The sequence below is a fragment of the Ochlerotatus camptorhynchus genome, unplaced genomic scaffold (genome assembly GCF_037179485.1).
Source record: "Ochlerotatus camptorhynchus isolate MF236.1 unplaced genomic scaffold, CSIRO-AGI_Acam_v1.1 ptg000037l, whole genome shotgun sequence".
Lineage (NCBI taxonomy): Eukaryota > Metazoa > Arthropoda > Insecta > Diptera > Culicidae > Ochlerotatus > Ochlerotatus camptorhynchus.
The window spans coordinates 748,069-764,763 of NW_027040528.1; the positions used below are offsets into that span (position 1 = coordinate 748,069).

A 16,695-nucleotide genomic window follows, 5' to 3' on the forward strand; every position below is an offset into this window, starting at 1 on the left:
GGATTCTGGTTCCATTTGTAATACACATTAAGACAAGACAATTGACACCGTCTTCAACCAGGGGTTGTACAGACTGAATACTTAACACTAGACAACGGACAACACTCAACACCCAGTAGACCACCAGTAGGGAAATTTCCGGGTTGCGAAAAGTTCCACCGGCTGGAGCGGGAATCGAACCCTCACTTCGTGGCACTCACAATACGCCTGAACGACGGGTGACGCCGCTAACCGCACGACCACGAAGCCCAGGAATACACGGAGAATGAGAACAACCCAAATTTGAGTTTAGTTCACTCATAATCGCCAAAAGTGCAGGAACTCAGCGATGAGTAAAATTTGTCTCATGTTTTCCTGTGGAAAACCTAAAAAATCTGCCGGAAAATGAGGAAATTGACGAAAATTTGATTCAGTCTCGGAGTAGTACCAATAGACCAGACTGAGTGAATCCAATCTTTACTTTTCTCAAATTCGGGAATTTTTCCCTGGAAAATCCTGGGAAAACATGAGGCAAGTTTACTCATCGCTGAGTTCCTGCACTTTTGGCGATTATGAGTGAACTAAACTCAAATTTGGGTCGTTCTCATTCGCCGTGTATGCATTTAGCTCAATACCACTAAAGAACTCAATTGGGTGAGGTGACTGTCCATGCAAATCAAATGGAGAGTCACCTCACACACCGCGCAGAATAGGCCTAATAGGCACACGATAAATGAAACACTCAACAACACCATTGGTTTAAACACTTTTTTTTTATTATACGTTCCACTTGTTCCACGAAAATAGAAATCCATTATGCTTGTGTTTTGTTGCTACTGTTTTTTCCAGTTTTTTTTTTAATTGTTCGCCTGTGTTGTGGAGAAAAATGTTTGAACATAGGAAAATAAAATATATGCTGGTTTCTCCAAAAGAGCGTTTGAAATGACACCGTCCCTCACTATTGTTGTGGGTATTGATGAACTACGGTTCGATAGTTGTACCCTAAACTAATCATCCACTTAACTAGAAGAAAGTAGCTTTCGTTTTGCAATAAAATTCAAAGAATTAGAAATAAATCAACGGAGCAGGACTTCGAACCATCTTTGCATTTTTATATTTTCTTCCTTCAATAAAACTTATCATTGTAAAACTATATAGGCAAAATTTGCTTGCTTTTTTTTTTGTTTCAATAGAGACGACTTGTTTCCTTTTTTTCCTCAAGGAAATAGAACATTCAACCTAACCCTACCGTTTTCGAAAGAAAAGAAAAAAACTAGTACAATAAAATATGTGCTCTCCATACTTAGCTCCTGATCTGTTTGTTTTGCAATGAGAGTGTGCACGAAAGAGTTGCGTTATGGGTCGAAAAAGTTTTACCGGAATTTATTTCTCTCCGGAAAAATGTGGTCTTATCGTTAAACTGGTAAATCGAAATTACCATCCTTCTCACGTGCGCGCTTTTCAGAAACGGGATTTTTTTGCTACTAAAAAGAAAACAAAAAATAGCTACTAAATCTAATCCTTCAAACCGCATACACAGACGCAAAGGCAGCAGCTGCCGCACACCCAAACAGAAGGGTGCCGCGGTGGATGCGTGTGTATTGCGCCCATGTGTGTCTGTCTTCTTGGTCTTTGCCCTTACATACTCGTCGTCGTCGTCGTCGTTTCATTACTTAGACGTCCCCCGCCACTGGCAGGACCTTCGCCTCCGCCGTCGTCGTCACCTTCTTCGTTCCGACCAGTCGCTGTTAAAACCTTGCCCGCACGTAAACTGCGCTGGCATCGTGTGAACCGTAGCCAAGGCGTTTTGCATGCTTGTACACTTCGTTCGATGCGGCCGTGATCGGAAGCGACTGCTCCAGTCCGTCCGCCATGTTCAGGGCCAGCTTGAGGTCCTTCTGCATGTGCTTCAGCGGCTGGTGGGTCGGGAATTCGCCCTTGATGATTGCTGTAACGAATGAGGAAGAGATTTTTTTGTTTGTTAAGTAGGGGTTAACTTGATTCAAGTGTTTTGAAGTTAACTTAAACTAGGTTTACTGTTGGGAAGCCGGGACGATTGAGGTGGTGGTCGACGAGTTGGGCTCACTGGCGAACACCATCATAGGAATTCAAAGAACAGATTTTTCGATTTTGATTTTGACAGAAGGGGGTCTTATGAAGACTGCCGGTGGTTGACTCAGTGGGTTCTTGAGTGTCCCATGGTAGAGACGTAGCGGTTGTGCAATAGGAGTGCGGAATGTCTGACGCATTGAAAACCACTAGATTACTGCAACTTCCGAGGCTCTGCCATAATCTTTGAATATTATGGTTGATCAGCACTCGTAGGGAAAAGTGGGAATTGTAAGCGAATTTGAAAGAAAACGAGTGAAGGGCCACCCACATTAGATCCGTTTGCGTTGCGTTGACGTTAATTTGACAGTTGGACAATAGATTTAGCTGTCATTTTACCGCAACGCGTCCGATCCGGATGTAATGTGCGTGGGCCTTGACGAACACAAGTATCCGGCGGTCTGGTCGCTAATCGAGCCAGTGTAAAGTGTAATGTGAGAACCAATATTTGGATGGCCAATTCAGTGCAGGTTGATATATTTCCGATATTTTAATTAAAAAAATTGTATTATTATATGCTTTGTAACAGTTTTGATGCTGGGAAGATGTAGGACGCGAAAGTACTGCTAAAGGGAAGCAGAATATTGTTGGTAGCTTCCTAGCTTGGAATGGTTCAGATGGGCTAGAAGTCAAGTTTTACGCCTAGGGAGTATTCGTTTTTCTCTTATTTATAACATTTTCATTACTTTCATGTGTTATGGCACACCGCAGCTTCACACTAAATTGCTCTATTGTCCCGCCTCATGTACTAACTGAGAACGAAATTGGGACAGCCAGACACGGAAAAGGAGAAAAAAGAAACAAGAATCCGTAGAAGGTAGAAGGTAGGCCTGCAAGATCAAGCCAGATATGCTCCGAAATTACAACCGAAACAAGTAAATAGGAAACCGGAAACCACACTCTGGAAGACACCGAACAGTTCCTTACACACTATTACGATGTTGCTGAAATTGGTTCGGAAACCCATGTCAGATTCCCCCCACCGACTTAAAGAGTGGAACGAGCAAAACGTAGTCATACAAAATTCAATAATGTTAATAAGTAATTATTCAGTTGTATGACATTCTGGCAGCTTACTCTCGCATGAAGCTCTGATATTGTTGAGTTCACTATACTTTTTACTTTTCCAAATATGTATTCACGGACTTTGCGGTTAACCGCTTTCATTCAGTTTTGCACAACCTTATTGTATTGTTAAAATATGTAATTTGCAATGTAGCCTTAACATAAGGTTGTTACGAAGCGGTCGGGGTTGAACATTTGCCTCAGGATAGCCTCGCAATCTGTCCTTCCTTGTAGGGTATTGGCCACGGTTAGGGCTCTGTTTGTGTCTCTTCTAGTCCTGAGAAGGTCTAGGTCGATAAGTTGACAACGGTTTTCGTAACTGGGTAATCGAAACGGATCATTCCAAGGCAATCTACGTACCGCAAAACGAACAAAACGACGTAGAACAGATTCAATTCTCTCGGCACCGTTGTTGTAGTTTGGTTTCCAAACCGCTGAACAATACTCAAGCGTCAATCGAACAAGCGAACAATAGAGAGATTTTAGACAGTAGATATCGGTGATGTTTTTAGCTAAAAATGAACCCTAAAGTTCTTGACGCCTTATCGACAACATATGCAATGTGTTGCTTGAATGATAGCTGCGATTTCAAGATCAAACCCAAGTCTTTCACCTGATTCACACGTTCGATCGTCGAACCAAGCAGTCTTGGCAGGAATGGAGCAAAGTAAAATAGCGTCTAGTCCGTAAGAGCGACGACAAAAGAACAACGAATTTTATTCAAATAACTCATGGCTAACTTAGACCTATATTATTTCTACTCTGCAGCTCTTCACGTTGCTAAATGCACCGCTTCACTCCTCCTCAACGTCGAAGAACTTCAGTCCGATCATGGTACGGAACTTCTCCAGCTTAACTCTCGCCAAAGGCTTCGTGAGTACCTATGTCTGCGAACATTGATTCCGTTGGACAGTACCTGACTTCCATCATGCCAGTCGACATCAGTTCTCGCACAAAGTTGAACCGTGTATGAATGTGTTTGGTTCGTCGGCTCCCTCCTTCGGATGACAGCATGGCGATGCAGCTCTGGTTGTCCTCGTGCATCACCACTGGCCCATCAACGACCTCGCCTATGTCCTCCATTAGCTTCAACAGCCAGAGTAACTCCTGACTAGACTCCGATAGCGCAACGTACTCAACGTGACGCATTGCTGTTTCCTAGCGGACCAGCTGATTGAACCACCTCCGAGCTTAAAAACGAACCCGGAATTTGATTTTCGTTCCGATTTGTCACCAGCCCAGTCCGTATCCACAAATCCTTCGAGACCGCCGGTTCCGCCAAGCTCAAGCTTCAAGTCAGCTGTTGCGTTGAGGTACCGTAAAGTCCTCTTCGCCTCGGACCAATCCGCTTCGGTAGGTTGGCTCACCTTTCGTCCCAGAATAGACGCAGCAATCGCAATATCGGGTCTGGTGCACACAGCAACGTATAGCAAAGCACCGACCAGACTCTGGTAACGCTCGCCGGATGGATGCACCGCTTCAAGCAGGTCATAGCCAAATATTATCGGTTGTTGTTTTCGTAAGAACGTAATAGCGGAGCATAAGGCTGGGTTCACTACCATTCTGTTTAAACTGCACCAACTAGCGAATACATTCAGCTGACGTAGAAGAAAGTGACAGTCAGCAATGGAGCAGATTCGTAGGAAGATTTTGAGGTCATCTGCATTTGATAACCGAGGAGCTTCGATGACCAGATGCACGTCGTTCAGGTACAGTATAAAAATCAACGGTCCCAGGTGACTTCCCTGAGGTATACCTGATGTGGCGAAGAAGCTAGCTGATCTGCAATCCCCTATGGCAACCTTTAGTTGCCGACCGGTAAGATATGATCGAAATCAACTCAGAAGATTACCCTGCCGAGTTTAGCAATCGCAATAGTAGCATGGTTCAACTTGTCGAATGCTGCGGATAGGTCTGAATCAATAACGTCCGTTTGAACCCGATCCGACATGTTTTAGTATATAACCGAGTGAGACACAGCAGATTGGAGGTTGTAGAGCAGCCGACAGTAAACCCATGTTGATCAGCACTCAAATACTGCTTGCAATGGGACAGCAACGGTTCCATATTCACTAGGTCGAATAGCTTCGAAACGGCACTTAACGATGTAATTCCTCGATAGTTATCCACAGCTCGTTTCCTTCGCTTTTTGTGGACGGGAAACATGTGCGCAAATTTCCAACAGGATGGAAATATGCCACTGGAGAGAGACATGCGGAACAGACGATGAAGCGGAATTAACAATCTAGCAATATATCCAGATCCAGGATTGGAGGATGGCTTAAGTGGGTTAGTCCTCGGTCCATGAGTTGATGGGTCGATAAGTAGGGTCCAGGTTTGAAGCTGTTTCTGTGGCGTCGGTAGCATTGGTACTCAGTACGCTCAGTACGGAAAACAAGATCGACGAAAAACAGATCAAGGCAAAAAAAAAACTCAAGTTCATCAACAGCAGACTGACTGAGATAGTAGCAAGCAATAGAAAATCTATACCACTTACCTCAGTGACCGACGTCTCGTCCTCAAAACAAATGAAGGAGACACCCACCGAGAGGTTAGTGAAGACCTTTCCAAGGATACCCACTGTCATCGATCCTCTTCAACCTCTACACAAGCGGTCTGCACCAGATCGAACAAGAAGGATGCGAACTTTTCAGTTGGCCGATGACTTTGCGGCAGTGGCGACACGTGGCAGCCCAGAATAAGCAACAGTAAAAGCCAACAACTACCTCTCCCAGTTTCAAGCCAACCTCGATAAGCTAGGACTTAAAATTAACCTTTCCCAAAGCGCCGCAAAGGGACAGCAGCGGAATAAGGATCAAGATAAACGCGAGAACGTAGACCTGAACAACAGTCACCGCTACTTGGGGTACACTATCGAACAGGACCCTCACCCATAGGAAGCACATCGCGGACATCCGCGACAAAGCAACAGTAAAGCTAAACATAATCAAGCTGCTCGAGAAGTGTAATAGCAGTGCAGACCCAAACACCCTAGTCAAAGTTGGAAATGCCATCATACGAAGCCGATTAGAGTACAAAGCACAGAAATGCGGCCAAAACAAATCCCCAAAAATTGCAAACTGTACATAACTCGTAGCAGTCGTCCCGGCCCTGCGTTTGAGATGGGAGAAGGGATCTTCCACATTCCTGTTATTGGCAACGGCCCTACTCGAACATCCTTCCTCCGTCAAGTGACATTTACCAGCTCCCAAATGCAACTACACGCTGAACCTTCCGTTGTTCCCGAACAGCGGAGGTCGGACATAACGATTTACTATCAGAACGTTGGTGGTATGAACGGCCTCGTGGAAGATTATCATCTGGCCGTCATGGATCACTGCTACGACATTTTAGTTTTGACCGAAACATGGCTCAATTATCGAACCATTTCAAACTATGTCTTTGGTGCTGGCTACGAAATATTTCGCTGCGATCGAAACACGAATAATAGTAGGGAAACTATTGGGGGAGGCGTCCTTATCGCAGTTAATTCCAAGCTGAAAGCAGAAGTTATCGAGGACGATTCCTGGAACAGGGTTGAACAAATGTGGGTGGCTATTCAACTTGGTGATCGTCAATTGCTTCTCTGTGCAGTGTACATTCATCCAGATCGAACCCGTGACTTGGAGCTTATTGACGCACATTGTCGATCCGTCTTGGCCGCTTCAGACAAAGCAGGCCCTTCCGACGAAGTTATTGTTCTTGGCGATTTTAACCTACCGGACATTGCATGGACTCCAACCCATAGTGGTTTCTTTTGTCCTGATCACGAGCGTTCATCTTTCCACGTAGGAACCATCCAGCTCCTGGACAGTTATAGTACCGCAATTCTGTCACAAATCAATGGTCTGTTGAATGAAAACAACCGCACCCTGGATCTCTGCTTTGTGAGTGCTCGTGATAAAGCTCCTTTCCTCTCCACGGCTCCCGAACCTTTAGTCAAGGTAGTGCATCATCACCCTGCTTTAGTTATCGTGATCGAAAATAATATTGTCCATGATTTCACCAGCACTCCAAACGCTGTGTCATATGACTTCCGTAGAGCTGACCATTGCAGTATCGTCCATGTGCTGTCAGCCTGCTGTCATGAGAGCATATTCTGGATCCTGTAGACGTCAACATTGCTGCACAAACCTTTTCTCACGTCTTGGCATATGTCATTGACAGACACGTTTCCAAAAAGATCATCCATATCGACTCTCGCGTCCCGTGGATGACGAAAGATCTTCGCTCGTTGAAAAGAACTAAGAAGGCTGCTCTCAGAAGATTTACTAAACTCCGCACACTGCCACTGAAATGCTACTATGTCAGACTCAACCACGAGTATAAACGGTTAAGTCGTCTCTGTTTTCAACGCTATCAAAGGAGGATTCAACGGCGGCTAAAATCACACCCGAAATCCTTCTGGAACTTCGTAAATGAGCAACGCAGGGAAGTCGGCTTACCCTCTTCCATGATTTTTAATGGTGAAACTGCTGGAAATCAACAAGACATTTGAAACCTGTTCTCAGCCAAATTTGCTAGTGTGTTTGAAGCCGAGCAACTCTCCGCTAATATCATTACTTCCGCGGCCAGTAATGTTCGTTTGATCAACCAAACGCTCAGCATGGTCGAAGCCACTACAGATACGATTTCTAGAGCAGCATCTAAACTTAAGACTTCAACTAAGGCTGGACCCGATGGTGTTCCGTCGATTATTCTTAAAAAGAACATCACTTGTCTTTTAGATCCACTGCGCCGCATATTCCAGCTCTCTCTTTCCAGCGGCATCTTTCCGTCTTGCTGGAAGACTGCGGATATGTTTCCTGTTCATAAAAAGGGAAGCAAACGCGACGTAAACAACTACCGGGGAATCACGTCGCTGAGTGCTGTATCAAAACTTTTTGAATTGGTTGTCATAGAGTCCCTAAATGCGCATTGCAGGCAATATCTAAGTACAGATCAACACGGATTCATAACTGGGCGTTCCAAAACTACGAACCTGCTGTGCCTAACGTCCTACATCACAGACAGTTTGATTGCTCGGACCCAAACGGACGTTATCTACACAGATCTTACGGCAGCCTTCGATAAGCTGAACCACGAAATTGCGATCGCTAAGCTTGATAGGCTAGGGATCGGTGGAAATCTTTTGAGATGGTTTCGTTCATACCTCACGGAGCGCCAATTGACAGTAACTTTGGGTACTTGTCGCTCAGCTAGCTTCTGCGCAAAGTCCGGTATACCTCAGGGCAGCCATCTGGGACCATTGGTATTTCTCCTCTACTTCGACGACGTTCACCATGTTATCACAGAGCCACGATTATCGTTTGCAGACGATCTGAAAGTTTTTCTGCGCATCCGCTCACTCGCCGACTGCCGTTCTCTCCAAAATCAGATTAACATCTTTGCTGACTGGTGTAGTCTAAACCGACTGGTGGTCAACCCAGCTAAGTGTACAGTTATTACTTTCTCACGCAAGAAACAACCGATTATTTTCAACTACAAACTACTAGGCACGACTATCGAACGGGTGCACTGCGTGAAAGACTTAGGCGGTTTTCTAGACTCAAAGCTGACATACTCACACCATATCGTATGTCGTCGACAAAGCGTCCAGAACGCTTGGCTTTGTCTTCAAGATTACTAAGAACTTCACGGACATTTACTGCTTGAAATCGCTCTATTGCTCCTCTCGTACGATCTACGTTGGAATACTGCTCTGCTGTCTGGAGCCCGAACTACAATAATGGGGCCGAGCGAATTGAATCTGTTCAACGACGTTTTCTTCGCTTCGCGCTCCGTAAGCTGCCTTGGAGATACCCACTTCGTCTTCCAAGCTACGAGAATCGCTGCCAATTGATCAATATCGAGCCCTTACGTATCAGAAGAGATGTTTTCAGAGCCTTAACCGTCACCGATACTCTGCAAGGAAGAATCGACTGCGAAGCAATTCTGCAACAAGTGAACATTAATGTTCAACCTCGATCACTACGCAACAGTCTTATGCTGAGACTTCCACTTCTTCGAACTAATTATAGCATAGGGAGCGCTATTTACGGCTTGCAGCTAGTGTTCAACCGAGTAGCGTCGATGTTCGATTTCCACTTGACACGGAATATGCTTCGCCGAAGATTCTCTGCCTTTTTTGCTGACCGAAGGCGCTTGATACCCAACAGCTAAGTGTAAAATTTAATTTTTAGTAACTTGAGAATGCTTTCCAAGTTATTTTCGTTTGTAACTGTAGTAACTGTAGTATATGTATGTCGTCTGTATAATCTGTACTTTTTTACAACACATCATTGGGACTATTTCTAGTCTGTTGATGCAACCATAACAAATAAACAAATAAACTGGCGATGAAATCAATTAAATTAATGTGGTTCGCTGCAATAGAATTAAAAGCTTGTGCCATCAGCCATCAGATGGGCTAGTATTTTTGTTTTGATTTGAACAAAGTTGATTTCAAACTGAATATTGCATTAGATCCTAAGTAATATTGACAGATTCTCTTCGTCGTGTGTTCAGGTTCTCCTAACTGTAGAAAACCAGTACTTAGCACTACTCTGTGCCGTTTCAATCGACGGAGGTGACCCGTTGGACCACGGAGGCTTTGGTGTAGGCCGTACTGAAAATAATCGTACAGTCAATACAGGACATAGCAGCACTAATCCCAGCATAGCCGGATCGTCGGAAATCCAGTGTACGATTATTTTCGGAACGATCATGAAAAACAATCGGCGCTGGTAGATTCATCAGGACATCTAATGCAAGGTGGTCCGCTCTAAATAAAGTATGCTCCTTGATGCGTAGTAGTCGCACTATTTGATAGTAGATGCGCAAGAGATGAGCTACTTGCACAGTGCTAACTTCTGGAAAAGATCCGTTGTTGGACGATGGAACCGAGATCTGGCAGGTGCAGAGTTGCAATGGCGGTGAAATTCAATCTTTCGTTGTAGCCGTCGCAGTGCTTTATAACACTGTCTTTACCGACTGAGCTACGGGATAGTCAAAGATGAAGCTGAAGTATCAGATGTTCGACGACGAAATGAAACCCAAAAAGTCGTTCCTTCCGTAAGGTTCAACTGCAGAAAGCGGTACGTTTGGCCGAACATGCTTGACGCTTTTTTAAAGCCTTTAACCAAATCGGAGTTTCTGATATAGCATCGATTCTGATTTGATATGTCCGGAAGTTTTTCACCTTTCGGTCCAACAGATAGCTTAAACAAAATTTAACTTACCATTTCCCTTTTGCATAAGCATTTCCGACGACATGCTCGTCAGTTCCAACACCTCCAGAACGTCCTTCTGTTGCAGTCCCGCTCGATCAGCTGGAAAAAAACCACGGCAATTACAGTATATTTCATCACCTAGAACAGTTATTGAGGTCCATCTTCCTTACCCAACGCCAGCCCTTCGGCAATGCCGGCCAACATCACGCCGGAAATCATCTGCAGGACCAGGTTCATCTTGGTCGCATTGCCCACGTCGCCCAGGTAGAACGAATTTCGCGAGATGGCCTCGAAACAGGTCTGGCACTCCTCGAACAGCAACCGCTCGCCGGCAGCCAGGATTATTAGCGTGCCCTCTTCGGCCTGGTTCTTCGATCCCTGAATCTGTGTTCGAATTGATGATTAAAATGATTGCTATGCATTTGAATGTCCAGCGCCAGGATCTTACTTGTGCTTCCAGATACCGTCCACCTTTGGAGATAATCTGCTCGGCAATATCTTGTGACGTTTCCGGATCGACACCGGTCATCTCGACATAGCCCTTGCCAACCAGATTGGCCGACATAACGCCACAATTGCCGAATACCAACTGCAAAAACGGAGGATCGTTAATTCGCTTTTGATTACCTACTCAGACGGAGTTTCAATCTTACATCTTTGGCAACCTGTGGATCTGAAACGCACGAGAACGTCACGTCCGTCATCTCGATCACGTCCGACGGGGTGTCGGCGATCTCGGCACCGGCTTCCTGGAACTTCCGGCACTTAGTGGCCGTTCGGTTCCAAACAACAACCGAATGGCCCGAGTTGAGAAGGTTCTTCACGATTCCACAGCCCATGATGCCGAGCCCAAGGAAGCCGAACTTTAGATTCGAAGCCTGAATGTTGCGCGACTGGAGGGCGTTCGATACGCTGGACATGTCGATTTCCGGAGTCGCCGGACGGGCAACCGTCGGACGATTCAGCAGATGCGAAACAGGTACATTGCGACGGACCGGCGAGAAGGTGTCCAGATCTATTGAGGAGACGTCGCCCGCCGTATCGTTCAAAATTTTCCGTTTGCGCTTCGGCGAAGTTGCATCGTCAAGAGCCGCTGCCTTCGCTTTGTTACCTATCGAACGGGCCTTGGTTGTGGAGGCAGCCTGTAAGGATTAAGGCCAAATGTTAGTTCATAGAACCAGATTCAATTTTTTTCATTTAACAGAAACACAAAGACAAACGAAAAAATGCGAACCACCTTATCTACGTTCAACTTGATGGGCAGAGAGGCACGTACTTTCTTCCTGGCTGCGGTTTTCTTCGCCGTGGTTGGCGTGGATTCGACAGTTTCCAGCGCTGCCGGAGTTGTAGTGTTATTGACGGATGTTTCCTCGCTTTCGGTAGATCCTTCACGAAGCTTGTTGAATTCGACGTCCGGATCCGGACGATTTTCCGCCTCAGAAGAGAAAAGATGCTGAAATTTCTCTGGAGTCGCAATGAATTCTTCGATCTGCTGGACAGCTTCCTTAAAACCCGCCGATTTGCACGATGAAAGCAACTTTTCTTTGAACTCATGATATGGCTTGATTTGCGTCTCCTCGATCCATGCACTGCGGGTAAAGGACAATGAAAATCTTCCGCTCCATATAATTTAGCGGATCAACAGGATACTTACTAATTGTTGGAGCCAAAGAAGAAAATACACCGAACGGGAATGTTTTTCTTAACAGTTATACGACGAAGCTCTGCCGGTGGCTCAGATATACGACCGGGCCAGGGCGAGAAGCCCTTCATCTTGGCCCTGGAAATGATAGAACATGTCAAAATTGGTATCAACATTGTAACCATGGCATGCAGGTAGCTGGAAAAATCAACACTCCACTGACGTCATCATTCCGAAGATGACAATCCTTGGAGAAAACTTCATAGATCTACAATATCCAGCGTTCTCCCGCTCGTGCCGAAAACTCTAAACGTTCCGATGCAAACCCTATCAAAGTACATTGGCATCCCTCTATTATAATTCTACACAGAGCAAAAGAGGAAACCCCATAAAGTGAGGTTATGTTCCCACAAATAACTTCTCCCGCTTCTTTCACCCGGAGAGAGATGCCCTGGAATGACTTCTAACCTTCGGTTTCTAATTTCGTATCGCTAAATCTAACATCCACTTCCGCTTCCGGACTTACCAGACGAGATCATTCACAGCGTATCCTTTACTGTCGGTCATTTTTGGGTGACGCGCTACGGCTTGCCTCTTCCGTCAGAAACGAAAAATCGCTGATTCCGCTATTTGCTCTGCTGACGAGCACTGATTCCACTTTCTGAACACACCCACTCTTTACTGAAGCACGGTACTTCAAACTTCAATTACTGCAAAAAATTAGCGGGGAAAATGATAAGAAAACACTGGAGACGGCCGCGCGGAAAATCTCTTCCCGGCTGTTGTTCTTCGCGCACACACACAGAACACCCCTACTCTTCTTCCTTCCTTCAGACTAAAAATCTTTCCAGCGATAGTATCGCTGTTCCGCGCAGAATTTCAACTCCTTCCACCAATCAAAACTACCGCCGGGCGGCAAACCTTCACTTGCTGGTGGTTCCCACGGGGAACCTACTTGTATTCGGGCCGAAATTCGCGTTTTTCCTGGCGAAAAATTCGGAACTGAAGCCACACTGAACGACGCTCACGGAGTGAAAAGCTGATGCAGAGTCGAATGTAGAGCCGCGATAATAAAAAATGGCGGACTGTTGGTGTTGTTATGATTTTCGAAGTGTCGTTGGTGGGGAACTATAGTCCCGGCACTGAAATCGCAGCGTTGGGTGCGCAAGGAATGTGACAGTTGAAACGTCTGATGCGGTGGGTGCAGTCAGACGATTACGAGCATTACGAGGGTTTTTCCCGCATAAAGCCTGGTACGCAGCTGAAAAGAAAACGGAAAAGTAATTTTTGAGGAATATTCCCAAAAGTAAATTTGACAGCTATAGAGAGGTGTCTTTTGCTAAATTTTGAGATCATAGGTAGGTGTCGTCTAATTTTAAAATCAACAATTATCAATTTTTATGTTGTTAAAATGCATCCAAAACATCATTTTTACAACAAACGTTAAAATTACCTAACGGAATAATTGGTCAGACCATTATTCCGCAAGGAAAATGAAATTGCATTCAGAATGCGCCACCTTCATATCGATCACGATACTAATGTAATCGATCTTTCCTTTACCGATTTCTTTTGAACTGCGTACTGGGTCAAGTAATGCTAATTAAAAGAAATTTCTTTAGCATTCCGTGTCCTATCCCGTAGCACGTAGAAACGTCATTACTTTTCAGCTGCGTACCAGGCTTAAACAATAACCATAAGATGCGCCTAACCACCAATTTGGGATATCATCCCAATTTTATGTGGTATGGTCGCACCATCTAAGATATCGTCAGTATATGGTACACGTTTATTAGGGAATGCATACGTTTTCGGATTTTTTGACAGATAATGCATGGCCTAACTGTCAAAAAACCTGAAAACGTATCTATTGTGCGCCGGCCTTAACGATTTCAAATTGGCTTACTACTTGACTAGCCTATTGACAAATCCAAGTTTATGCCGGCCACCGCGGCGCTGTAATCGTAGCGGTGATGAACTTGAGATCATCTCAGTGCTAACATTTGAAAACGGCGCAAAAGCCATTTGTAAACAAATGGTTTGTGGGCCCTTTACTCGCTACCCGAAGAACGCCCACGCAAACCAACAGCATCGTCAGGAAGGGGAAAATTTCCCCTACCCGATGTTGCTGTTGTGTCGCGTGGGTGTACTTCAAGTAGTGAGTAAAGGGCCCACAAACCATTTGTTTACAAATGGCTTTTATGCCGTTTTCAAATGTTAGCACTGATCTGTCAAACTGCATATATTTTCAAGTTTGTGATAAGAGAACTTACGTGTTGTTGTAATTGGGTTCTTCAATTATGAAAAATATATCGGTTACTATATATCATCTGAAAGGGCTTCGTTTTCTGAGCACAACGATATTTTTTTCGATCCCATTTGCTTCCATCTCGAGTTTTAAATCAAGATTCAAAGCAAAATAATAACTTCACTGTTTGACACAAAACTATCAAATTGACAGCTCGCACCCATACAAAGTACGACCGAGGGGCGATAAGATGATGATGTTTGCTCATGTAATCACACTTATTTAAAATAGTTCCCATGCACTAAAATGGATGAAATTTTGGATTTCGGTTCCATTTGTAATGCAGATTACGAATACGCAATTACCTCAATACCCCTAAAGAACCCAATTGGGTTCTTTAAGGGTATTGAGGTAAATGCATATTCGTAATCTGCATTGAAAATGGAACTCAAATCCAAATTTTCATCACTTTTGGTACACTGGAACTATTTTAAATAAGTACGATTACATTTGCAAAAATCATCTTATTAGCGCCCCTCGGTGTCACTTTGTATGCGAACGAGCTGTCAGTTTGTGAGTTTAGTGTCAAACAGTGAAGTTATTATTTTGCTTTCAATCTTGATTTAAAAATCGAGATGAAAGTGTGTAGGTTCGAAAAAATTATCGCTGTGCTCAGAAAACGAAGCTCTTTCAGATGATATTTAAAAACATAGTTATTTTTCAAAATTAAAGAACATAATAACATAGAGGTAACTCTAAGACTAGAAGGTCCCGAAATAACGTGCTCAACTTTTTGGCTCAGCTCTGGTACTATCTTCGGTCCCCAGCTAATCGATTCACCCCTCGAAACATAGGAGAAACCAATAACCCCTCATTTTATCTGTCAAACTTTCATAGCGAATCAAAACAAAAACTGCGTAGTACTAGAATTTCGACTAGAATGGGATACGTTAATCGTTTGCTTGGGACCAATAGGCTAGTCAAGTAGTGAGCCAATTTAAAATCGTTAGTTTCGTATTGATTGTTGGTAATAAGGTGATTTGTGCAAATGTAATCGTTCTTATTTAGAATAGTTCCAGTGTACTAAAATTGATGAAATTTTGGGTTTGGATTCCATTTCTAATGCAGATTACGAATATTAATTAACTTCAATACCCTTAAAGAACCCAATTGGGTTTTTTAAGGGTATTGAGGTAAATGCAGGTGTGTTGCCCCCCTCGAGCTGCTTTTATAATCATAGAGAAAAGAAAAGGGGGATTTTATAAATTATAAATGTGTCACTAACAGTATACTATGCTGCTATGTACGAGGCTATGTACATTACTTATAGTACGTTCAGACTACAGAGTTATAACATGTTATAGCGCTATCTTGATGGTGGTTTCTGTGTTGGAATTAGTTGACAACCGTTATAACATGTTATAACTCTCCAGTCTGGACAGCGTTTTATGGATAGATAATTTTAATTACCGTCAGTACTACTTCAAAACACATTAATTACTTTTCCGTTTTCTTCACCAACCCCGCTTAACGCTTTAAACCTGGTTTACCGTAAGCTTCGCTTAAATTTAAACGTCAGTTTTAAGCCTCGCTTAAAAGTTGCATTTCTTCACGTCGGTTTAACAATTTGAGGCGGCCGCTTACCGTAAACCTGGTTTAGCAAATTTTCCAATATCGTTCCAGTATATTTCCAACCCAAACGTCATTTTTAGCAAGTGAGATTTGTTTTGATCTGAGTTTGCCTGTTTGCTTTTTTATTACGTAGAAAAGAAAATGCCACCGAAAATCGAACAAAAAAAGCGAGTTCGCTCGGCAAATTTTTCGGAAGCAGAGGAGGAGCTGCTGGTGAGATTGGCATTAAACCGCAAAGATGTCATTGAGTGTAAGGCCAGCGATACGCAGAGGAATGATGATAAAGCCAGTGCGTGGGAGGAAATCACCGCCGAGTTTAATGCAAATTGCCTCAACACGGTGAGTAACATATTTCATAGTATTTAATTACCACTTCTCCACTGTACAAATTTATCTAAAAGGCTTTGTTTTTTTAAATCTTAGGTTCGAACTTCTACAGTATTAAAGAAGAAATATGAAAACATAAAAAAAAAACTATCCGGCAAGCTGCTTCTAAAACGCTGTCCAGACTGGAGAGTTATAACATGTTATAACGGTTGTCAAATAATTGCAACACAGAAACCACCATCAAGATAGCGCTATAACATGTTATAACTCTGCAGTCTGAACGTACTATAAAGAGAAGATGTCGCGTAAGGCTACCGGCGGCGGTCGAGGCCCTGACGAATGGCGGCCAAAATCTGAGGTGTTGGCTGAGCTTCGCGAGGTTATTGCACTGTCGGTCGATGGACTTCGATCGATGTGCGACGATGACGATGATTATGACGAAAACGCTGTTGCCATCACAATGGAGGAGGCTGCAATGCCAG

The 16,695-nt window shown here is 44.0% G+C and overlaps 1 protein-coding gene across 3 annotated transcripts; it reads right to left on the reverse strand.

Moving 5' to 3' along the window:
• Positions 1 to 729: 729 nt before the first annotated feature.
• On the reverse strand, positions 730 to 13,081 carry Ndf (Nucleosome-destabilizing factor). 3 transcript variants are annotated; one of them, XM_065234055.1, is made up of 8 exons: positions 12,533 to 13,081; positions 12,019 to 12,144; positions 11,641 to 11,953; positions 11,018 to 11,506; positions 10,813 to 10,953; positions 10,535 to 10,748; positions 10,374 to 10,463; positions 730 to 1,927 (listed from the first exon to the last, which is right to left on the reverse strand). In XM_065234055.1, the coding sequence occupies exons 1-8, from the start codon at positions 12,571 to 12,573 to the stop codon at positions 1,728 to 1,730; spliced, it is 1,614 nt and encodes a 537-aa protein (XP_065090127.1). In that variant the 5' UTR covers positions 12,574 to 13,081; the 3' UTR covers positions 730 to 1,727. The 3 variants fall into 3 exon arrangements, with proteins under 3 accessions (XP_065090127.1, XP_065090120.1, XP_065090116.1); XM_065234048.1 differs by having other exon boundaries at positions 11,602 to 11,953; XM_065234044.1 differs by having other exon boundaries at positions 11,599 to 11,953.
• Between the last annotated feature and the right edge of the window lie 3,614 nt (positions 13,082 to 16,695).